Here is a 26498-nt window from a genome sequence, read left to right as displayed (position 1 = left end):
TGGCGGTTGGAACAATCTAATCACGACTCATTGTGGTTCTAATGAAAGGTCTGAGAACTGTAATCCCTAGTTAAGATGTTCATGGAGAGGGAAACAAACAAAGAAGACATTTTACAACAACTACAACAAGTCAAAGGTTACAGTACAGTATGTGCCACTGACATGAAGTGGATTTGACAGTGTAGTACATTGCGTTACTGTGGACAGTCAACTGTGTGGGTGGTTGGGGTAAGTGTGTGTGTGTGTGTGACAAACCATGGGGAATGACATCAAAACATATGGATTTTATCAGCTCTTCGTTTGCATTCACAAAGCACTGCAACATGAAAAGCCTTGTGCTTTGTAGTCAGTCTTTGAATTAGGGGGTTGAAAAACGTCAGCCCTACTCGTACAGAGGACTTGGTGACATTGCTAATGATAGCGCCTAATCTTTTATCATAAGCTTCATTCCAAATGGCACAAGATTCCCTATTTAGTGCACACATTTTGCCCAGACAGAGCCCTATGGGCCCTGGTAGAAAGTAGTGCACTAAAGAGAGCATAGGGTGCCATTTGGGACGCATTCCATAGACATGAAGGGAGGATAGACAGTCAAGGCCATGGCTTTGTTTTATCCTCTGGTGTGAATCAGACTTGAATCATTTATTTTGTATTTATTTTTTCATTTAAATTCAGTGACGGCTGAATAGATTTGCTGCAATCGCAATAGCGCTGGTGTGGTATGGCACGCACACAACATAAACATAAAAATCAATCAAATAAATGTGTCAAGAACGAATGTACATTAATCTACTTAAATACAAACATGTCAAAAAGGGGTAATAAACAACAATAGTTCACTTTAGCTAAGAGAAAATGGTTGTTGATCTTGGGTTGTTTTGGGTGTTTCCTTAGCTATAAAGCCATTAGTATTTTATCAGCTATCTCTATCAGTGTTTACAAGTCTCTATCTTGAGCTATGTTTCGGAGTGTTTTCTAAACCATAAAGACCTCAGCAGTATTTTATCTTGGATGTAAACAAGTGTACATTAAGTACCCTCTGGGGGTCAAAAGAGGGAGGAGATTACATATTTTAGACAGAGACAGTCACATAACTCTCCTAAGTGGCTTTGTCTAGTATCAACTGAGTGCTGGGATGACACCAGACCACAGCCTGATAAACACTTGCACACAGACAGACCAGAGGCTGTAAAACAAACCCCCTCAACCATAACATACCAAGCCACACTTCCCGTGCTCCACTGGGGTTAAAGAAACGTCCCGGAATTCACTTTCTTTTTGTGTGTGTGTGTGTGTGTGTGTGTGTGTGTGTGTGTGTGTGTGTGTGTGTGTGTGTGTGTGTGTGTGTGTGTGTGTGTGTGTGTGTGTGTGTGTGTGTGTGTGTGTGTGTGTGTGTGTGTGTGTGTGTGTGTGTGTGTGTGTGTGTGTGTGTGTGTGTGTGTGTGTGTGTGTGTGTGTGTGTGTGTGTGTGTGTGTGTGTGTGTGTGTGTGTGTGTGTGTGTGTGTGTGTGTGTGTGTGTGTGTGTGTGTGTGTGTGTGTGTGTGTGTGTGTGTGTGTGTGTGTGTGTGTGTGTGTGTGTGTGTGTGTGTGTGTGTGTGTGTGTGTGTGTGTGTGTGTGTGTGTGTGTGTGTGTGTGTGTGTGTGTGTGTGTGTGTGTGTGTGTGTGTGTGTGTGTGTGTGTGTGTGTGTGTGTGTGGTGTGTGTGTGTGTGTGTGTGTGTGTGTGTGTGTGTGTGTGTGTGTGTGTGTGTGTGTGTGTGTGTGTGTGTGTGTGTGTGTGTGTGTGTGTGTGTGTGTGTGTGTGTGTGTGTGTGTGTGTGTGTGTGTGTGTGTGTGTGTGTGTGTGTGTGTGTGTGTGTGTGTGTGTGTGTGTGTGTGTGTGTGTGTGTGTGTGTGTGTGTGTGTGTGTGTGTGTGTGTGTGTGTGTGTGTGTGTGTGTGTGTGTGTGTGTGTGTGTGTGTGTGTGTGTGTGTGTGTGTGATGAGTTGTCCCATTAGTGTCTGTACAGCTCCTGGGTAACATTACCACTGACAAACAAACAGCAGAGCTTCTCTCCTGTCCAACCAGGAAGCTATAAAGCTGTCTACACTGAGCCACAGATCACTGTAAACTACGGCACTGTAGAAGTGCAAAGTGGGGACGTGACTGTTAGAGGGTAGGTTCTTGGAGCGTGGGAAGAAACAGCTAAGAGTTGCCCCTTTCTCCGAGTCATGGGAGAGCTGGGGAATGAGCACCAGGAGCGGAGCATCCTAGCCTATAACTCTGCACTGCTCTGCTGCTAACTGGCCCCGCTCTGACATTCCATACAACCACACACTCACCCACTAGTGATGAGTGGGGACTTTCCTTACCAGTCAGAGAGCACTCTTCACACTTCATTACCAAATCCATCTCTTAACCATTTAACGGTGTCAATGGTTACAATAATTAGCAGTAATAAGCTATAGATGAAATTGCTGGCAGTTTTATAGATTTATGACTAATAGTCTTGCATTACGACGACTCTCGACGCCCCCTCTCCTTTGATAGCGGTGCTGTTTAAAGGCCAACTATCCCTCCTCTCCTCCCTCTCGTTTCACTTGCCATGAGAGGTTTTAATGTAGCCCACTGGGTGATTAAGAGTTGACATAACTAATAAACTCCACACTAACTCAGCCAGACAAAGACACTTCAAAGTCAAAGACAGTGCAGAGAGAGAGAGAGAGAGAGGGAGAGGAAGAGAGAGCGCTTTAGTCAAGAGTGATGGTTATAATTATATAATATACCAGCTCATATTCCACTCCTCTCTAGTGTGTGCTCTTTTGAAGCCAATTGGGTAGCCTACTATGCAACGTAGAACATAGTAAAAATAAAGAAAAACCTTTGAATGAGTAGGTGTGTCCAAACCTTTGCCTGGTACTATGTAACGTTAAGGAGAAAGCATGCATTTTTATAATCAATCTTTTGAAAGTGGTATCAAACTTTGCTCAGAGGAGTTTGGAGTGAGAGCTGATGCCAATAAAGGAAGACTGTTCAGAGAGATGGACACACACACACACACACACACACACAACCACACGAGCAGGACAATCAGACACACACTGTCACTATTATCACCTCCCTGATTTCTCTGATACCACTGTTTGCAGATTGCATCGCGCCTCCTGCCACTGAAGTGCTAGATTGAAGAGGAGAGCCTTTGGACCAGAACGAAGGAGTGAAAGAGCGACAGGGGGAGAGAGAGATGGAGAGAGTACAGACGAGAGACAGATGAGTATCAGAGAGCCGAGCCCAGTATCAGCCCTACCTGTTTGCAGTTCAAACCAAACCCTGTTAGTTTATCTATAATGGGCAATCACTGCTTCTGGACTTCAACCAAGCCCACAGAGTACTGAGGGAGGGACCAAAGAAATGAACTCAAAAAGTTCAAGGCTACGATGGAAAATCTCAGAAAACATGTTCAAGTTTCAACTTCAGTTTTCAAAACTTACTTCTAAGACATAACTAAACTCAGCAAAAAAAGAAATGTCCTCTCACTGTCAACTGCTTTAACTTTCAGCAAACTTAACATGTGTAAATGTTTGTATGAACATAACAAGACTCAACAGCTGAGACATAAACTGAACAAGTTCCACAGACATGTGACTAACAGAAACATAATAATGTGTCCCTGAACAAAGGGGGGGGGTCAAAAGTAACAGTCAGTATCCAGCTGCATTAAGTACTGCAGTGCATCTCCTCCGCATGGACTGCACCAGATTTGCCAGTTCTTACCATGAGATGTTACCCCACTCTTCCACCAAGGAACCTGCAAGTTCCCAGACATTTCTGGAGGGAATGGTCCTAGCCCTCACTCTCCCATCCAACAGGTCCCTGACATGCTCAATGGGATTTCTGTATTCTGTAACGCTCATTCCTTCGACGATAAACGCGAATCCGACCATCATCCCTGGTGAGACAAAACCGCAACTCGTCAGTGAAGAACACTTTTTACCAGTCCTGTCTGATCCAGCAACTGTGGGTTTGTGCCCATAGGCGACGTTGTTGCCGTTGATGTCTGGTGAGGACCTGCCTTACAACAGGCCTACAAGCCCTCAGTCCAGCCTATTGCGGACAGTCTGAGCACTGATGGAGATATTGTGCGTTCCTAGAGTAACTAGGGCAGTTGTTGTTGTCATCCTGTACCTGTCCCGCAGGTGTGATGTTCGGATGTACCGATCCTGTGCAGGTGTTTTTACACATGGTCTGCCACTACGAGGACGATCAGCTGTCCTTTCTGTCTCCCTGTAGCGCTGTCTTAGGCGTCTCACAGTACGGACATTGCAATCTATTGCCCTGGCCACATCTGTAGTCCTCATGCCTCCTTGCAGCATGCCTAAGGCACGTTCACACAGATGAGCAGTGACCCTGGGAATCATTCTTTTGGTGTTTCAGTAGAAAGGCCTCTTTACGTTGTCATAACTGTGACCTTAATTGCATGTAAGCTGTTAGTATTAACGACTGTTCCACAGGTGCATGTTCATTAATTGTTTTTGGTTCACTGAACAAGGATGGGAAACAGAGTTTAAACCATTTTCAATTAAGATTTGTGAAGTTATTTGGGTCCTGAAAAGGGGACGTTTCTTTTATATAGACAAAAATTCACAGATACTGATCAATGCTACAACATAGAGTTCCTGCTGTTGCAGTGATTGTTGTCAGAGTTGCTGTACAGTACATTGTCAGCGTCCCAAATTGCACCCTATTCCCTATATAATGCACTACTTTTGACCAGTGCCCTATATCGGGAACATGGTGCCATTGTGTGTCCTTTACTGACTTCTATATAGAATCCACCACCCCCGGTCTTCAGAGGACAAAAATACACTTTGTTTTTACAACTTTTACTGTACATTCTACACATTTTACATCCATGGCACTTATTTATATATATATATATATATATATATATATATATATATATATATATATATAAGTGCTATATATATATATAGTAGTTACATAGCAAGAATAAAGTAATTACCACAGTGATTCAGTGATTCAATTAGAAGTAGGGAGAGAGTGCACCAGTCAACCAACCAGACTGGAACCAGCTTCCCTACTGCTGATTGCCCAACTGGTGGCCAAACAGAAGATATCCCTGAGTGTGTTGAATCGCAACAGGTTTACACCCAGCAGGGGGCCAATCATAATATGTCACTGGCTTCACTCATATCTCCTGGTGTGGTAGTTTTGTTTTAAAACAAGGTCTGTGTACTTTCAGTGGGTTGATGTGCACTGGGATGGATGGGGGCTGTGCTCAAAGGGAGAGCACTCCACTTTCAGCATAGCCGCCAGATAAGTACCACCTAAGTGGCTGGTTGGTTTGTTTTTCCCGTTACACACAAAAGGTGTCATCAGCAGCCTCTGAACAAGATGGGGTGAGGGGATATGGGTTTGATAGAGGTAGAGCAGCTCTTGCTGTAGGTACTGTAGGTTTCATGGATAATCAGGCCAGAGCAGAGGTCCAGGAGGGAGGTCTGGAGAAGGACAAGTATTGGAGTCAGTGTCCCAGGGTGCAGCACCTGAGGCATGGTACGGGCACCTCTAATAAGTGCCTCGGTCCTTCATGCCACCATTGCCCATCTGGACAGGGCATCTTTCCATTGTAGCACTGTAGCGTCTGCACAATTCCTCAGCTCAGGGTTTAAACACACTACCACCACCTCTATCTTTGCCAACCGGTCCATTGATACCTCAACATCAGGCCCTGGACAGGGTTGTATCTAGATGAGTTCCATGTAATAATGTCCATGTAATCTGTTACATGTAATCTGATTACAAAAAAACTAACTAATCAGTTAAGTGACCAAACAAAAATAAGGTAATCAGATTACAGATACGTTTGAAAAACTAGATGACTCTTGGATTACCTTCTTGGATTACCTTAAAATTTTAAAAGGATGTTTGCGAAAACATTTATTATAACACCTTTCTGTTTTCTCAATGATATTCAATTCAGCATTGAAAAAAGCCGCAAGTTTAAGTTTGTTCCACCTGAGCAAGTCTGACCACAATTCAGAGACCACTGTGATGACGCCACCAAACGAGTTTGATGGATCCTTTTTGTCTTCCTCTAATGCCTCTTAAGGAGAAAGTAATCAGATTAAAGTAATCAGATTACGTTACAGAGTTTGGGTAATCCAAAATGTACATTACTGATTACAAACTCATCTAGAGAGTTTATGCAACTCATATGGATAGGGTTCATGAAATGTACAGATCTTAGCAAGCATCAACAAGGCCGAAAGAACCCAAAGTGAAGAAAAATGTTCATTAGGATTCCAAGCTAGTTTTCTTTCTTCAATTTTATAGCTACAGTTTCTTTTCGCAGGATTATTCTTTCATGTGCAGCAAGTGAAATGGACCTCCATCCATATAATTACCAGGCAAATTACATTCATTATTGCAATTTACATCTCATCGGCAAGCCAATTATTAACAGTCTGACCTCCGCGGCTTCCTTCGGCTTGGAAATCTAAAACGAGCTGCCGAGGTGGGCGAGATGGCGGAACGAGAGGGAGAAAAACAATCAATACGATTCTGAAGATGATTATTTCACATATCTATAATGCTATGCTTCACAGCACAGCTGCCCGCCCGGCAGTGCTACTCTGATGTCTGATTTGTGTTATCGCCGGCGGTAATTTGCTGCTTCGCTCCTCTTAAAAGGGACGCAGGCTGCATTCTGCATTCGTCCATCTGTCTGTCCAGCCAATCACACACACAAGCATAACAACAGAACACACAGGCAAACAGAAAAACACACACACTCCCACCACAAACAATCCACAGAGTCTAATTAGGCTGTGCAGTATATTACTGCTCTCTCACAATGGGACCGGGGGATGAGAGTGAAAGTGCAGTCTTAGACGGTAATCAACTCGGCAATTGAGGGCAAACTCTGCAACTTAGTCCCAGAGCTAATTTGTAGCTGGTGTACCACTCATTTAAATGTGTGAGACAGGAAGGGGAGGGAGGACGAGAGAGCGTGGCTTCCCTTCTCTATAGTATACACTGGGTGCATACCAAATAGCGCTCTATTCCTATAGTGCACTACTCTTCAAAAGGAGTGCACTGTATAGGGAGCAGGGTGCAATCCGGGACACATCCAATGTTTTATAGTGGTGAGACGTGTATCAACTAAAGTGGGATGGGCAACAAACCGACGAGATATAACAGCACATGACCTTCCTTTACTTTGTCAATAAAACACAATAGTAAAGTGTTCACTTTAAAACAGGATACCTGCTGCTATGATTGTTGGAAGGCGGTGTACTATTTTTCCAAAACGACGGTCGCGAGGATTGGAAGTTTACACGCACGCATGGACGCGCACGCACACATGCACGCACGCACGCGCGCACACGCACACACACACACACACACGCGCACACACGCACGCACACACACGCACACACGCACACACACACACCTGTTTCAGTAGGGGGTAAAGAGAGTCCTCCAATACACAATGGCTCATAAAAACCAAGGGAGTGGAGAATCTGCAGTCCCATCGGAGGGGTGTATACAGTACCAGACCTCCCTGTGAGATAGCATTGTGGAAGAAACAATAACACCACATCACTGGTTCAAAGGAGAGACCCAGTAACATGGGAGGCATCTGTTGTGTTGGTGTCTGTCTGAGGTTTGTGTTGGTGTCTGTCTGAGGTTTGTGTTGAAGTCTGTCTGAGGTTTGTGTTGGTGTCTGTCTGAGGTTTGTTTTGGTGTCTGATTGAGGTTTGTGTTTGTGTCTGTGTCTGTCTGAGGTTTGTGTTGAAGTCTGTCTGAGGTTTGTGTTGGTGTCTGTCTGAGGTTTGTGTTGGTGTCTGATTGAGGTTTGTGTTTGTGTCTGTTTAAGGTTTGTGTTTGTGTCTGTGTCAGTTTGAGGTTTGTGTTTGTTGGGGAAAAAGGAGGGAGAGGGTGATAGACCATGTTCCTTTGAAGATATCTGTCTGCAAACACGTTCTGATTCCTTTCCTATCGTTATTGCACTTTTCTCTGTTACAATCAGTGGTGATTTTACCATGTAAATCTTGTTAGGGAAAAACATGTGGGATGCATGCCAGCAAAGCCACTACACAACACTAAATAATAGATTAATTGCACTGTAACGGTGACAAACAGTGCCCACAAACTGTTAGGAACTACATAAAGCTGTCCCAACAGCAGAGTCCCAACAGCAGTCCCAACACCTTACCACTGCTACACCTGGCTTTCAGCGGAGCCTTGTCTGGCAGCGAAACAGTTCATTCAGCCTCATTCGCCGCCTTTAAAAAAAACATAGCTGATATGGCTGACTTGCTTAAACAAATGTGGTTTCTACTGACTATTGAGATGTACAAACTATGGCATAAGGGGACGACAAGCGGATAAGAGTCAATCCGTAATTCCGATTAAGACATTAATGAGTGAGCTAGGACCGACGTAGTTATTATAACTATTTGTTCAGCACTTTTGAAATGTACAGCGACAGAATTCAGAACAAGGGCCGTTCTTACAAGTGTACTCCCTGTACAACAAGTCAGAATCGTAGGATAAATAAAGGGGGCATACAAACAGACAATGAAAGCTCTTACAATATTCAATGATTACATTTCTCTAAAACAGGTTATAGGCTACATGTGCACCACCAAGTTAGAACAGTAGGCAAAATTAAGAGGTGAAAATAGACCAAATTATTAGGGTGAGGCACATTGAACACCGTTTGGGTCTGCGTGTCAAAAAGGATACACGTCATATTTGATGCGTTAAATAAGCTTTTAATTTGTCATGTCAAATAACACAATTCTATTATAGAATGTTTTTTTTTTGTCCTGAATTTGCACGTGCAAGCCAAGCGCCAACACTACTATCAGTAGCACTGTCAAAGCTGAACAAAAAAGTTAGTAAACAAGCACACACCGGCCAGGAACGATGTGCTTACAATACCGAGTTGATGAAAATAGTCCAAATGATCCGGGTGAGGCACATGGGCTACCAACAGGTTACCACACAACATACACTTAGTATTACTTTCTTAGCTACGGGATACATATCTCTGGCATCCTACATCATTTATGAAGCTGCACAAGACATTTTTGGACTTGTTGTTCATCACACGTTGTTGTCATGTGCTTGAACAGGGAAGTGGCGCGGCGGTCCTTCGTGGGCAAATTTTCTCATCAAATAGAGAGGTGCCGGATTTACAAATCTGAGTTGAATGACCGTTCAAAGCGTATTTTCCCAGTTTGAGCTGTTTATTCCCGACTTCCCAATTGCAAAGCTTGCAGTTTGCCACTGTCACCGATTCCTTACAAACCACTCATTGTTGAATTTGCGATCTCCAAATAGTCGCGTAATGTTTATGTCCAATGGCCGATACGTTTTATCTATAGTTTGCCTTCATTATTCCTCTTCATATGACAAGGATTAAAAAGGATTTGCCAGTAGACTTGATTCATGATGATGACGGCTAGCTAAGATTATGAGAGTGAGTCCAATCAAAGCAGTCCAATCAAAGCTACTGTACATATAACGTAATTTGACGTCATTTCTGTGGCCATCGACATTGAGCCTTCTTACAAGGGCACTTGTAACATAACTCTATGGCAGGACCTAAAGAGCTAAAATGTTGGATGTCCACCCTTTCTAAGGAATTAAGCTTGGCGATTACGTAAGGTCCCCATGAGTGACAGAACACTGAGCTAATCAGGGCACAATGCTCATTTTTTTCTGCTGGCCCGCTCCACCACCACAGAGAGCTAGGCTGAAACACCTGCATTTTGGAACTGCCTTACTCAAGAAAACTAAAAAGAGACCATGTTTGTATGAGGCTTTATTAACGATATTATACTGTATATATATATTTTTTTACATTGTTTGCAATGATATGTGACACGTATTAATGCCAAAATAACATGCAAAACAGGTAAACCCCAAAAACTTGAGCAGCGTGTTATGTATCTAAGTCTGACCTGTAGGAAAGGGTGGAGTTGAGGGATGGACTTAGGGAGGGATGGAGGCAAACGTTATGGTACTGGGTGTCTGTGCCTCTGTGTGTGTGTGTGTGTGTGTGTGTGTGTGTGTGTGGGCGTGTGCGTGTGTGTGCGTGGTGACCCCCAGGTTCAGCTGTCAGTGTTAATCAGAGACCCGGTCTGTTTCTCCCCCATCATCATGCATGATTGAGTGGATGGTACAGCCACAGTCCCCTGGACGATACCACCTGCCCATCTCGCTCACCGCAAAGCCACTCCCTGGACACAACTCTAACTGACTCTTAAAAAACTTCACTAAACTATATAAAAAAAACAGATTTATTCAGGGCTGATTGGTCAAGAGTGTTTCCTCTCTTCTTTCTTACAGATACATGTCTTCAATAGCTGTGACACACTAGAGCACTTAATGACCAAGTGGCAAACTAAAGTACCACTAGTCTGACACTTACTGCTGCGCAGGGCGGAGGGGGTAACCTCTATCTCGCTGCTGGTCTGGTAGGGCTGGAAGGCGGACATGTTGCTGGAGTTGAGCTCTGCGACGGCAGTGAAGGGGTCAGGGCTCTGTGTGCCCGTTGAGCTGGCACTGGTGCCATCACCTCCATGGTGAGGGTCCTGCTCCTCATACACTGCCACCAGCTGGAGAGAGAGGGTAGAGAGAGGATAGGTTAAATAAAGAGAGAGAGAGAGAGGACAGGTTAGATAAGGAGAGAGCGAGAGAGAGAAGCTGATGCACACCTGAAGCAAAACACAAACATGTATGCTAACTCGCAAGCACATGTAAACACATATGCACACACACACATTTACACTTACAGTACTGCTAGTTGACTACCCATGTCCAGCCACTCAGTGGGCAGCTGTCCCATTTCCATAAAGGTGCTGTGTTGCCATGTATTCGTGGTTACTGGGCAGAGAGGCAGAGCACAAAGAGCATCTACATCCCATTATTACCGCATTCTCACACACAGACCATCGCCACGGTGACCTAGCCAACACACTATGCCTGCTACAACAAGGCTCAACTCACAGGCATGGTTTATACTGAGTAGGGTTGTTACGATAACAGAATTTCGACTTCGAAACCAGTTTGGTGTCACGATTCCATCACGATACCAGAGGAAGGCAAGAAGGCATATTAGCCAAAGTCAAAGAATGGCACTTGATCCAGACAGATACATGCAGCTACTGCTATGTTCAATCATTGGGCATCGTTTGAGATCATTATCCTTACCTTATAAAAAATGTACCTCAACATTTTCAGAGACAGCCATGTATGCACTAATTCATAAATTCTACAATCAGACAATGGTGGAACCAGCTTCCACCTGAAGCTAGGACAGCAGAGTTCCTGCCTATCTTCCCGAAAACATCTGAAACCCTACCTCTTCAAAAATAATCTTAAATAATCCCACAGCACCACCCTCGCACCCCGACCCTTCGTGAACTAACACTCACACTTGACTTTTTCCCCCCCTTTAACTCAACTGACAAAAAAAATTAAAAAAAATAAAATAAAATAAATAAATAAATACAGATAATACAGTTGAAGTCAGAAGTTTACATACACTTAGGTTTCAGTCATTAAAACTAACTTTTCAACCACTCCACAAATTTCTTCTTAACAAACTATAGTTTTGGCAAGTCGGTTAGGATATCTACTTTGTGTATGACAGAAGTCATTTTTCCATCAATTGTTTACAGACAAATTATTTCACTTATAATTCACTGTGCCTAAATTGACTGTGCCTTTTAAGCAGCTTGGAAAAAGAAAATGATGTCATGGCTTCAGAAGCTTCTGATAGACTAATTGACATCATTTGAGTCAATTGGAGGTGTACCTGTGGATGTATTTCAAGGTCTACCTTCAAACTCAGTGCTTCTTTGCTTGACATCATGGGAAAATCAAAAGAAATCAGCCAATTTCCAAACGCCTGAAGGTACCACGTTCATCTGTACAAACAATAGTATGCCAGTATAAACCCCATGGAACCATGCAGCCGTCATACCGCTCAGGAAGGAGACGCGTTCTGTCTCCTAGAGATGAACGTACTTTGGCGCAAAAAGTGCAAATTAATCCCAGAACAACAGGAAAGGACCTTGTGAAGATGCTGGAGGAAACAGGTACAAAAGTATCCATATCCACAGTAAAAAGAGTCCAATATCGACATAACCTGAAAGGCAGCTCAGCAAGAAAGAAGCCACTGCTCCAAAACAGACTGAAAAAAGTGGTTTGCAACAGCACACGGGGACAAAGATCGTACTTTTTGGAGAAATGTCCTCTGGTCTGATGAAACAAAAATAGAACTGGGCGAGGGGGAGGCTTGCAAGCCGAGGAACACCATCCCAACCGTGAAGCACGGGGGTGGCAGCATCATGTTGTGGGGGTGCTTTACTGCAGTAGGGACTGGTGCACTTCACAAAATAGATGGTATCATGAGGCAGGAAAATGTGGTGGATATATTGAAGCAACATCTCAAGACATCAGTCAGGATGTTAAAGCTTGGTCGCAAATGGGTCTTCCAAATGGACAATGACCCCAAGCATACTTCCAAAGTTGTGGCAAAATGGCTCAAGGACAACAAAGTCAAGATATTGGAGTGGCCATCACAAAGCTCTGACCTAAATCTCATAGAAAATGTGTGGGCAGAACTGAAAAGGTATGTGAGAGCAAGGAGGCCTACAAACCTGACACAGTTACACCAGATCTGTCAGGAGGAATGGGCCAAAATTCACCCAACCTATTGTGGGAAGCTTGTCTAAGGCTACCCAAAATGTTTGAACCAAGTTAAACAATTTAAAGCCAATGCTACCAAATAGTAATTGAGTGTATGTAAATGTCTGACCCAATGGGAAAGTGATGAAAGAAATAAAAGTTGAAATAAATCATTCTCTCTACTATTATTCTGACATTTCACATACTTCAAATAAAGTAGTGTTCCTAACTGACCTAAAACAGGGGATTTTTACGAGGATTAAATGTCAGTAATGATGAAAACATAGTTTAAATGTGTTTGGCTAAGGTGTATGTAAACTCCCGACTTCAAATGTGTATACAGTACCAGACAAAAGTTTGGACACACCTAGTCATTCTTTACTTTTTACAATTTTCTACATTATAGAATAATGGAGAAGACATCAAAACTATGAAATAGCACATATGGAATCATGTAGTGACCAAAAAAGTGTTAAACAAATCTAAATGTATTTTAGATTCTTCAAAGTAGCCACCCATTGCCTTGATGACAGCTTTGCACACTCTTGGCATTCTCTCAACCAGCTTCACCTGGAATGCAACAGTCTTGAAGGAGTTCCCACATATGCTGAGCACTTGTTGGCTGCTTTTCCTTCACTCGGCGGTCCAACTCATCCCAAACCATCTCAATTGGGTGTAGGTCAGGTGATTGTGGAGGCCAGACCATCTGATACAGGACTCCATCACTCTCCTTCTTGGTCAAATAGCCCTTACACAGCTTGGAGGTGTGTTTTGGGTCATTGTCCTGTTGAAAAACAAATGATAGTCCCACTAAGTGCCACCCAGCTGGGATGGCATATCGCTGCAGAATGCTGTGGTAGCCATGCTGGTTAAGTGTGCCTTGAATTCTAAATAAATCACTGACAGTGTCACCAGCAAAGCAACCCCACACCATCACACCCCCTCCTCCACGTTTCACGGTGGGAACCACACATGCGGAGATCATCCGTTTACCTACTCTGCGTCTCACAAAGACACAAAAAACACAAAGACACACAAAAATCTCAAATTTGGACTCATCAAACCAAAGGACAGATTTCCACCGGTATAATGTCCATTGCTTGTGTTTCTTGGCCCAAACAATTCTCTTCTTATTATTGGTGTCCTTTAGTAGTGGTTCTTTGCAGAAATGCAACCGTGAAGGCCTGATTCACGCAGTCTCCTCTGAACAGTTGATGTTGAGACGTGTCTGTTACTTGAACTCCGTGATTTCTAAGGTTGGTAAATCTAATGAACTTATCATCTGCATCAGAGGTAACTCTGGGTCTTCCTTTCCTGTGGCGGTCCTCATGAGAGCCAGTTTCATCATAGCTCTTGACGGTTTTTGCGACTGCACTTGAAGAAACTTTCAAAGATCTTGAAATGTTCCTGATTGACTGACCTTCATGTCTTAAAGCAATGATGGACTGTCGATTCTCTTTGCTTTTATGAGCTGTTCTTGCCATAATATGGACTTGGTATTTTACCATATAGAGTTATCTTCTGTATACCAACCCTACCTTGTCACAACACAACTGATTGGCTCAAACGCATTAAGGAAAGAAATTCCACAAATTAACTTATTTTTTTCCACATGAGTCGCTAGTGCGCGACGAGACAAGGATATCCCTGCCGGGCCAAACCCTCCCTAACCCGGACGACGCTAGGCCTCAAATGAACTTTTTACAAGTCACACCTGTTAATTGAAATGCATTCCAGGTGACTACCTCATGAAGCTGGTTGAGATAATGCCTATAATGTGCAAAGCTGTCATCAAGACAAAGGGTGGCTCCTTTGAATAATCTATAAAATACTTTTTTTGGTTCTACATGATTCCATATGTATTATTTCATAGTGTTCATTTATTCTCGATTACTCTACAATGTAGAAAATAGTAAAAATAAAGAAAAACTCAAATGAGTAGGTGTCCAAACTTATGACTGGTACTGTATATATTTAAATGGTAGATCTTTAGTCTATTGATAAACTGGGTACATCAAAATGTAGCTTAGGCCTATTCACAATGCAGGTGAATGCATATGCAATAGGAGTGTGTGCATGCACTGAGTTATTGAGCTTGATTTGGCTGATCTCATGGGGCTACAGATGATAAACAATATATTTCCTTTCCATGTGAGAGTTATTGTATTATACTGATCAACAACATTTGCATAGAAGTAGCTTATTTTATAAAAGTGTGCGCTCTCTCTTTAACCAGTAATGATATATTTCATGAAGAAAGAGGGGGGGGGGGGGGGGGGGGGGGGGAAGCCCGTCAACGCTCTATACACACACACAGAGTCAGGTCACTGAGGCAATACATCATCTTTGGGAGAGACCGATTAAGTGAATTAATACAGTTTTGGTGGCAATCAGCTTTGAAATGAGTATATTTTGCGTTATGGTTTGAATATTGTCACAAACAACGGGGGTGAATTGATGTTGGCTTCAGCTGTAAACTAGCAAGGAAAGTTAACCTACAAAGCTGGAAGCTAACAGTATCTTCTTGCATTGTAAAATGTTCTAGCCTGTAATGGACATTGTTTTGCGAACAGTAACTAAGTTTCAACATTTCTGTTTCCCTTTTCTGTCTCTGTCAGACACTCAAACATGAACACATGTATGCATACACACACGCACGCACACGCACATACACACAAGCACCAGTGGCGGTTGGTGCCATTTAAGATGAGGGAGGACAATTATATTTTTTATGAGCATGGCCTTATTTCTATTACAGCATATTGGATGAATGTCATTCATATTCTATTCAGCCAGCTCAAAGTAATGTCAATAGATTTAGGCTGCTACATAATACAACATGTTTCCCTATACCCATCATGAGGTTGCTACAACCTAGCTTATGAATGAAAGTTTATAACGTAGGTGCACAGATCAAGAGAAATTTGAGGAATCAAGGTGACAGACATTGACACATTTGATAGACCCTTGCACAATCTTGCCTGCATCTAGCTGATCTAGGGTATAATCATCAGTCCAACAGTTACATACAAGAGTTTCTATTGGACAAATTCAGGTATGTGTGCGCCCATTTCACTCCGTTTGCTTCCATTTAAGAAATGTTTTTCAACAGAATCGACGGAATGAATACACCCCTGATCACACGCTAACACAATTCACTTTCATGTAGGGGTGTGCCGAGTAGTCGGACAAAATGAGTATCCTAACAGACATGGGTAATTTCCTGGATATGATTATGATCAGCTAATTTTTTTGTAATTATCCGTGAAAAAAAGCACCTTTCTCATGTCAGTCAGTCACAGGGTTTCTCAACCATATTGTGCTGTCTGAGTCAGTTACGCGCAGTCTAAATAACTCAACTGGTTAGTTTGCCTGTCTGTAAAGAAAAGGGCGGGCTGTACGTTGATCCTGAGTGAAGCTGTGTTTCTCTGTTCACTCGCTTTCACCGGTCAAGGACGTTTGCTATCAAGCTATCAGTGTGCATAATATCTAACAAGAGGGGCAAGGAAAAATTATTAAACAAATGTGCATTCTGACTGAGTGATAGCAAACATGGCTGACTGCTTCAAATTGAGGACACACAGACACATACACATATACACACCTCTCTGTGCGCTTCTCCTAAAAAAAAATATTCAGTGAGAACAAGCAGGGAGATATTTTGCCAAAATCTATTTAGGCATATTAAAACAATTCAGTTTTTTCCGACTATCAACTGTCAATTTACGAAACGATTATGAGTAAGAGTATGGTCATGTCGGCACACCACTGGTCATGTTGGCACACCACTGGTCATGTCGGCACACCACTGGTCATGTCGGCACACCACTGGTCATGTCGGCACACCACTGGTCATGTTGGCACACCACTGGTCATGTCGGCACACCACTGCTTTCACAGCAGCCACATACAAACAGCATATGAGTCCTTTTATCGCTGGATGATTACGTCTCGCACCTACTCCCTCTCACCTCAGTGCACAACACATCAGCTGTCTGACCAGGGGCAAAAAAAACTTTCCAAGCCAAACCTTCATATCATAACCGCTAACTTCTACACAAAGCCTACATCGTTGTCACCATATTAGCTAACGTGAAGGCAAACATAGGTACTATGACTAACACGTTAGTAAACCCTCTACAATCATGCAGTTCTGTGTACAGTTAGCAAGCAGTTACACCAGCGGGCCCCGGTGGCACTAAATTAATCAAACCAAAAGCTTACCTTGACTTGGCTATGGCTATCCAGTGTTGGATAGCCATTGCCAGCTAGGTAACATAGCATCCCTCTCTGTTTGAGCCGGGTGATTGATAAGGCTAAACTAGCTAGCTGAGGGCCTCCTGAGTGGCGCAGCGGTCTAAAGCACTGCATCGCAGTGCTTGAGGGGTTACTACAGCCCTGGGTTTGATCCCAGGTTGTGTCACAGCTGGCCGTGACACCCATGAGGCGGCGCACAATTGGCCCTGCATCGTCCGGGTTAGGGGAGGGTTTGGCCGGACGGGATTTCCTTGTCCCGTCGCACTCCAATTCATCCCAAAGGTGTTCGATGGAGTTGAGGTCAGGGCTCTGTGCAGGCCAATCAAGTTCTTCCACACCGATCTTGACAAACCATTTCTTGTATGGACTTTGCTTTGTGCACAGGGACATTGTCATGCTGAAATGGTTAAGGGCCTTCCCCAAACTGTCATCATCAAGTTCGAAGCACATAATTGTCTAGAATGTCATTGTATGCTGTAGTGTTAAGATTTCGCTTCACTGGAACTAAGCGGCCTTGCCCAAACCATGAAATACAGCCCAAGACCATCGTTCCTCCTCCACCAAACTTTACAGATGGGTACTATGCATCGGGGGAGGTAGCGTTCTCCTAACATCTGCCTAACCCAGGTTCGTCCGTCAGACCTGCAGATGGTGAAGTGTGATTCATTATTCCAGAGAACGCGTTTCCACTGCTCCAGAATCCAATGGTTGGCATTGTGCAGGGAGACCTAAGCTTGTGTGTGGCTACTTGGAAACCCATCTATGGAGATTACATGGCTATTAGCTACATTTTATTGATGAAAATCTGCGCCAGAGCGCTCAGGACTTCAGACTGGGGACGAAGTTCCACCTTCACAAAGGACAACAACCCTAAACACATAGCCAAGACAATGCAGGAGGGGCTTCGGGACAAGTCTCTGAATGTCCTTGAGGGGCCTAGCAAGAGCCCGGACTTGAACCCGGTCCATTAAAATAACATCAAATTTATCGGAAACTGTGTAGACTTTGCTAATGTTGTAAATTACTATTGTACCTGGAAACGGCAGATTTTTTTGTTGTTCTGAGAAATGAAGGGTAATCCGTGCGAGAAATTGTACAATGCTGTGTACTACTCCCTGCACAGAACAGCGCAAACTGGCTCTAACCAGCATAGAAAGAGGAGTGGGAAGCCTCTGTGCACAACTGAGCAAGAGGACAAGTACATTAGAGTGTCTAGTTTGAGAAATAGACGTCTCACAAGTCCTCAACTGGCAGCTCATTAAATAGTACCCGTCTCAAGGTCTACAGTGAAGAGGCGACTCCAGGAGTCTGGCCTTCTAGGCAGAGTTGCAAAGAAAAAGCCATATCTCAGACTGGTCAATAAAAATAAAAGATTAAGATGGGCAAAATAACACAGACAATGGACAGAGGAAGACTGAAAAAAAGTGTTATGGACATACAAATCTAAGTTTGAGGTGTTCGGATCACAAAGTAGAACATTCGTGAGACACAGAAAAAATTAAAGATGTTGGAGGAGTGCTTTATGCCATCTGTCAAGCATGGCGGAGGCAATGTGATGGTCTGGGGGTGCTTTGGTGGCGGTAAAGTGGGAGATATATATAGGGTAAAAAGGATCTTGAAGAAGGAAGGCTATCACTCCATTTTGCAACGCCATGCCATACCCTGTGGATGGCGCTTAATTTGAGCCAATTTCCTCCTACAACAGGACAGTGACCCAAAGCATAACTCCAAACTATGCAAGAACTATTTAGGAAATAAGCCGTCAGCTGGTATTCTGTCTATAATGGAGTGGCCAGCATAGTCACCGGATCTCAACCCTATTGAGCTGTTGTGGGAGCAGCTTGACCGTATGGACATAAGTGCCCATCAAGCCAATCCAAGTTGTGGGAGGTGCTTCAGGAAGCATGGGGTTAAATCTCTTCAGATTACCTCAACAAATTGGCAACTATAATGTAATTGCTGCAACTGGAGGATTCTTTGACAAAAGTAAAGTTGGAAGGACACAATTATTATTTCAATTAAAAATCATTATTTATAAACTTGTCAAGTCTTGACTATATTTCCTATTCCTTTCGCAACTAATTTCATATATGTTTTCATGTAAAACAAGGGCATTTCCAAGTGACCCCAGAACTTCTGAATGGTAGTGTATGTAAATGTGATCAGTTCTTTATTTGTAATACATTTGCTTTGTAGAGTGTAGCTGTCCCCCGGCTACACCATGGTGCTAACCGACAGAGTGCTGTTGAGGCTACTGTAGACCTTCATTGCAAAATAGTGTGTTATAATCAATTTTTTGGTGACGTGAATTTATTTAGTATAGTTTTATTTAAAAACGATAGTCTTTTTAAGGTCCTCCCCTTCCTCCTCTGAGGAGCCTACACTGGCAAACACACAAACATATTTGGTTGTGAGGATAAGGAAGGAAGGAAAACTGGCATGCTCAGAGATGCCTGACTACCTGCCAGTCAGCACTGGTCTGTTGGAGCTATAGCAGAGAGCGAGAAGAGAGAATAGAAATTGAGACAGAGAGTGAAAAATAGCCAGCAATAGAGAGATACAGATAGAGAAAAAGAGAGAGACAGAGGAAAAACTAGAATAGAGATCGCGACAGAGAGTGTCAGAGACCGAGAGATAGGAGACGAGAGACAATAGATACGAGAGAGAGAGAGAGAAATAATTGTAGATTGGATGCTGGTTCTGCCAAGAGGTTTTCAATGGGATGTGTTTTGGCTGTTCTGTTCATCACACAACTACAGCTAATCAACCAATTCTTATAAGAAGATTAGCCTCCCGCTCCCATGTATTATACTTAGCCTACACTCTGAAGGCTGTAGCAAGGAGCTCATGTCAATCCTAGTCTAATGCTATGGAACAATAGCATCTACACTACACCAATGTAAATCTCCTCTTGCTTTGCCAAAGATTTAGGCAGTATCTTTTCTATAGGGCAAGGATGTGGAAAGCTATAACACAGGAAATATCAGACACAGTCAAATACAGCAGCTTTCGTGTAAATACCTTGGAATTTGTCTGTAGGTTAAAATAGCTCAAGTGTTTTTGCACCTGTTGGCTTATTTTCTTGCCTGTTTACAAGTAAGTTGGCATACAAACACGTTTCAGAGCTTTGTTTCTTATTTTAATTTAATTCAGTATGTGTGTGTGTGCGTATGTGTGTGTATGTTTACTGTATCCGTGTGTGTGTGTCTATCAGTGTGTACTGTATGAATGAGTATGTGTGTGTGTATGTTTACTGTATCCGTGTGTGTGTCTATCAGTGTGTACTGTATGAATGAGTATATGTGTGTGTGTATGCTTACTGTATCCGTGTGTGTGTGTCTATCAGTGTGTACTGTATGAATGAGTGTGTGTGTGTGCGTGTGTGTGCGCGCGCGCTCCAGTATGGTTTATCATTAGCATAACTCACACTGACATCTCTCATGTTCTCTTTACACAATTAAAGCAGATTGCATTTATTCCCAAAGCCTCCTTATCTGTCACGCTGACACGACACGCTCGTCATCACAGAAACACTGACTCGGTGTGTAAACGCTTCATGCTGATGTTATTTAGGCCTCCGCACTGCACAGTTCACTGTAATCGCTTTTCGGTCTCAGACACAGAAATTACACCCAAAGAGTTGTGGGGTTATTGCACATTCCTACATTCGCTCTATGCACACACACACCACACACACACACACACACACACACTTGCGAGAAGCAATCGGGGGTGATGAAAGAGGCACCCTGTTGCAAAATGAGAATCCTTTTATATTAAAATCACACACTTTGAAGTGGAATTTAGTTGACGTTCCGTTTATTGCCAGGCTTCACGGTGATACGTGTGGTAGCGTTATGGCAGCGTTCTTCTGCTTTTTTGTTCAATATGCACATATTAAACCAGCCGACAAGGAAGTATTGGTGAGTACATGTTCCTAAACGGTTTTCTTTCCTTAGCCATTTAAAGAGCTATCTAAGTTATTCTGCCTAGGTTGATAGACCTTTTGAATGCTATTTGGTGTGCCAGTGTTTGTATTCAAAACAAGTTGCAATGGGACTAGAGACGCAATGTGCCAAGGAGTGGAGAGGGAATGGGCCTTCACTCCAGACATACAGTATTTACATTCCAATTGTGCTTGAATCATTAATGACAAAGTAATCAGCCCTCATTCATTTGTGGGTCGGAGTAGTTAGTACAACTCCTTGAAAAGCTTGCCAGCTGGCCGTTTGAAGGCATTTAGAGGGAGTGAAAAACTCGTGTTGTTGGGCCTCCCTCCACTAAACATGATTCATTTTTAAATACCCATCCACTTATGATGTGCACTTTGCAGGGCCTTGCCTCCTCTCTCCACCCACTCCAGAGCCCTTTCCCAGTTTCCAACGCGCCGCACAGCACTAGCTTAACCACCACACACATACGTACATCACCCCACTCATAATCAAATGGACCAGCATTTATCAATCATGCAATATTTATGTGCTCGTGAAAGGCCCCGTTTTGCCCTAAATCGACTGGAGCCATGAATAGTTAGTAAGAGGAGAAGAGAAATAAAGAAAGAATCAGAAATAAAATATGCATGGAAGCTGGAGCGGCTTTCACAGAGATGCAGTCCAGCCGACAGGGAGGAGACTGCAGACTCCTTAGACAAAACCCATATTCTGAGATCAGCCATCTAAAACCACTTATTGGAGCTCTGTTTGTCTGAAGAGTTTTCTCAAGAATCTCAAAAGTGGCGCAGGGTTGCCAAATTGTGAGAAAGAGTCCCTCCAAAAAACTCTCTCCTCTCTCCTCCTCCATCTCTCTGTGTGGGTATGAGAGGACACACTTGCCCAGAGAGGAGACAGCCAGCACTGAGTGCGTCAGACAAACACTTCTCCCTGTCTGACAATTCGACAAGGCCACTTGGACGTGGACAGATGTTCAATTTTCAATTTTCAAATCTCTGGCCCTTATATGACAAGTTCCCGAAAGTTCACCAAAGAGGGTCCAAGTTTTAGTGACGCATCACGAAACATTCAGTGGCGCCACAGCTTCGCTAATTGTGGAGAAGCATGACGGGCACGTTTCAGCATTCAGAGGGAGAGAAAGTTTCTTGACAATGAACTTTGGAGGTCAAAAAGCTTATTCCAAGTGGATCTCTGCCTGCAGCCTCACCTGAGAGTGGAGGAGGTGGAGGAGGAGGAAGTGTGGAGCTCCCTCCTCCTTGGAGAGAATTAATGCCTTCTCTTCCTGCAGAGAGCAACAACAATGGAGCAATAAACCCATGAGTCTATCTCACCCACACCCTCTGCCTCTCCATTGATATCTCACTAGTCCTCAGTGAGAGAGATGGGAGAGGGTGAGCCGTTGATATACAGGGGGAGATGGTGAAAGGAGGTTGGAGAGAGTGAGAGGAGTTTGAGAGAGAGAGAGAGAGAGAGAGAGAGAGAGAGAGAGAGAGAGAGAGAGAGAAAGAGGATATTGAGAGCGAATCTCTCAGATGCCTTTCATGTTCCTCCCCTTTGATCTGGGGCTGGCATGGGCAGGAAGGGGGTGAGGGAGGGGCAGTGGGGGGTAGCTGTATCTGAGGAGAGGGGATGAGGGGCTGGTTTGACAACCGACTCCCCCCTTCCTCTTCCAGTTAAGCACCTAGCACTCTGACACTCCACACATCCCTGTGATCTACCCAGAGCTTGGGCATGAAGACTGGCACCTACAGAAAGATCCATCAAGGCCTCTGCTGTGCTTGTGAGCATGGGTAACAACATGAGACAACGGTGGCCATTAGTCAGCTAGTAAGCCTTTTGAGCCCCCTCCTGTTGTCACTATAGGCGTGTAATACTAGTGGTGAAGAGGCCCAAAACGCATGGGCATGCACACACCTAATACCAGTGCTGAGATGCCCAGACAGGAGCTAGACTACTACACTAATCCACATTGATCAGCAGTAATTCTCCTTAAATTCACACCTTAACGGGAAGGACAGCAAACAAGATAAAACGGGCGGTAAATCTAGCCGCTACACCTCCAATTACAGAGCAGAACTAAAAGTGGTCTAACCGCATGTACACCTGCTTAAAATATTTATTACCAGAGAAAATACATCCCCCCTGCTCGGAGGCAAGATTACGTTTACCCCCAATCCAAATGTCAATTTTAGGATGACTAATGATGTATGTGGTGTGGGAAAATTGTGCTATGACAACATTGTCTGTCTGTCTGTCTGTCTGTGAGAGAGACAGAGACAGAGAGAGAGAGCCTACCCTCACCCCTAGTCTGAGGCAGTGAATTGGACACACTCTCATCCAGAAAGGTATTTAATTGCTTTGGCAAACAGGCGGTCAAACTTTCAGGCTGTCCCCTTCATTTTAGTGACAAATTGCTACAGTTGGTATTTAACTGAAGTGAATCCCTTTCCTGTAAAGCCTGTTTTCTACACAGCTCTGGGCCAAAACATAACTACATGGAGGCAAACCTTGCATGCATGCACTCACACACACACACACACCTTGCATGCATGCATGCACTCTCACTCACACACACACACACACACACACACACACACACAGAATTGGATAGCATCATGTTTTGGCTGCTAGCTAATGCTAAGCTTTCCGAATCATCTGGCGAAGCAAATAGCCACACTGAACAAAAATATAAACACAACAAGCAACCATTTCAAAGATTTTATTGAGTTACAGTTCAAATAACAAAATCAGCCAATCAAAATGAATTCATTAGGCCCTAATCTATGGAATTCACAACTGGGAATATAGATATGCATCTGTTGGTGACAGACACCTTAAAAAGAAAAGGTAGGGGCGTGGATCAGAAAACCAGTATATGACCACCATTTGCCTCATACGGCACGACATCTCCTTCGCATAGAGTTGATCAGGTTGACTATTGTGGCCTGAGGAATGTTGTCCCACTCCTCTTTAATGGCTGTGCGTGGTAGCTGGATATCCCTACCTACATATTCAAATAACCTCAATTACCTTAACTAACCTGTACCCCTGCACATTGACTCGGTACAAGTACCCCCTGTATATAGCCTTGTTATTTTGTTGTGTTACTAAATAAAGTTAAAAAAGTAAGTATTTTCTTAACTCTATTTCCGTCACTACATTGTTGGTTAAGGGCTTGTAAGTAAGCATTTCACAGTAAGGTTGTATTCAGCACATGACAAATACAAATACATTTTCTTGATTTGATTATCTTGGCAAATAAGAACTGCTCACTAACAGGGATGTAAACAAATGTATGCACAACATTTGAGAGAAAAGCTTTTTTGTGCGAATGGATCATTTCTGGGATCTTTTATTTCAGCTCATGAAACATGGAACCAACACTTTACATGTTGCGTTTATATTGTTGTTCCGTGTAAAAATATAAAACTGCATTTAGGCCTATGGTACTGTACATAGCCAATCATAGACAATGACCACCATTATTAAAATCTCCCTGTTGTTCTCTCTGAAGGACCATTTAAACACAACCACATTCCTGTAGATGGAAATATTGCTCAGGATTAATGAAGAATGTCCCTTTCAGGACATGATTCCATTCAAACTGCTCGTCTTTCCTTTACAGCTGATAGGAAGCGAAGATTTTAATGGGAATAGAGACATCGAAGACTCATTCTGTTTCATGTACTATGAGTGAACAATTTCAAATTCAAAGGGTGAAAGTTGAGAAAAAACGTGAACCAGTTTATTTAGAGACCTGATCCAATATCAATATAAGTGTTGTCTGTCAGGCAGCAGCGAGGAGAACAGGATCAAGTAACCACAGGAAGCAGTAATAACCACAGAAAAACGGGTTGTTGTTGTTGTTTTGAAGTGTCTTGTGAAACGTACCGTGTCTCCCAAATGAAATGGCACCCTATTTCCTGTTAAGTGCACTACTTTTAGGGCTACAATAAGGCTCTGGTCAAAAGTAGTGCACTGCATTGGGGAAAGGGCACCATTCGGGACATAGACTATGTCTATTTGTCAGTCCTTAACCAGACAAACACAAAACACACCCAGAGGCTCCAACAGCTGAGAAGATTGTTTTCCTAAGGCCCTATTCACATTCTGCACCCCAAATGACAACCTATTTTCTATATCATGCACTACTTTTGACCATGGCCCGTAGTGCTCTGGTCAAAAGTAGTGCACTATTTATTAAATAGAGTGCCATTTTAGACACAACTGTGGATTTATAACCATGGGTGTTTTTATATGGAAACGTACTCGAAACTCAAAAACAGATTTGAAAAAAATCTGTGTGCATCCATTCCATCCATATTCAATCTAGGCCTCAAAACGAATCACACAGGCATATTCCACTTTCCGGGCTGCCACGGGCGATCGATTTGATGGCCTCGTAATCGATGGGGTTTCCGTGGGAATTCCTGGACCAATCGGAAACACAGCGTCATCATCAGAAAGCATATGATGTGCTGGTCATGAGTAATAACATGGTGGCAGATTTTCTATCACAGGCTACTGCAACGAGTCAGGATTCTATTGAGTGCCTAGATCTCTGGGGCTGTTTGCCACTGAAATCTCTCAGTTCTCCCTCTCTCTTTCTGCCTCTCTCTACCTCCCTCTCTTCTGTCTATCTCAATCCTACTATCTATCCCCATCAATCTACTTGTGATATGTTTTGAGGTGGGACATCAACATTAGACCTAAAATAGCCCAGTATAGAATCACCAAGACATGAAGAGTAAATAGTACATACACTTTCCCTTCCTTATAAATGAATCAGTGATTGGTTCTCCAAAGGCACTGGGTCTGTCCCAGCGCTCCTGCAGTGCCCTTAGCCACACAGAGGATTCATAAATGTTTCATACAGGGAAGTGTGGGAGGAAAGGAAAGTGTGGGAGCGCCAATGTTTCAGCTTGTATAACTGTGAGATGGGACCTGATGGATTCAGGCATGGTGTGTGGTGGTCAGGATGAGGTGGGAGAGGGACTGCCACCTAGTCTGCATGACATTAACATCTAATGAATGGGAATGCACCACTTCTCCTCTCCTACTTATCTCCCCAACTTTATATAGTCCTTTATATTGTCCTTTATATAGTCCTTTATATAGTCCTTTATATAGTCCTTTACATAGTCCTTTACATAGTCCTTTATATAGTCCTTTATATAGTCCTTTACATAGTCCTTTACATAGTCCTTTACATAGTCCTTTACATAGTCCTTTATATTGTCCTTTATATAGTCCTTTACATTGTCCTTTACATAGTCCTTTACATAGTCCTTTACATAGTCCTTTACATAGTCCTTTACATTGTCCTTTACATTGTCCTTTACATTGTCCTTTACATTGTCCTTTACATTGTCCTTTACATTGTCCTTTACATTGTCCTTTACATAGTCCTTTACATAGTCCTTTACATTGTCCTTTACATTGTCCTTTACATAGTCCTTTATATAGTCCTTTACATAGTCCTTTACATAGTCCGTCCTTTACATAGTCCTTTACATAGTCCTTTACATAGTCCTTTATATTGTCCTTTATATTGTCCTTTATATTGTCCTTTATATTGTCCTT

General features: G+C 43.1%; 1 protein-coding gene across 4 annotated transcripts in view; it reads right to left on the bottom strand.

Moving 5' to 3' along the window:
* Positions 1 to 26498, bottom strand: part of LOC110535542 (partitioning defective 3 homolog) — a 542091-nt gene that overhangs the window by 350218 nt on the left and 165375 nt on the right. For all 4 annotated transcript variants that reach the window (XM_036935238.1, XM_036935240.1, XM_036935237.1 and 1 more), the window contains exon 3: positions 10445 to 10631. In XM_036935238.1, coding sequence (XP_036791133.1) covers positions 10445 to 10631 — 187 coding nt within the window. The remainder of the gene's footprint in view (positions 1 to 10444; positions 10632 to 26498) is intronic.

The sequence above is a fragment of the Oncorhynchus mykiss genome, chromosome 11 (genome assembly GCF_013265735.2).
Source record: "Oncorhynchus mykiss isolate Arlee chromosome 11, USDA_OmykA_1.1, whole genome shotgun sequence".
Lineage (NCBI taxonomy): Eukaryota > Metazoa > Chordata > Actinopteri > Salmoniformes > Salmonidae > Oncorhynchus > Oncorhynchus mykiss.
The sequence above is the reverse complement of the archived record's forward strand: the minus strand, read 5'-3'. Positions and strand labels throughout refer to the sequence as shown.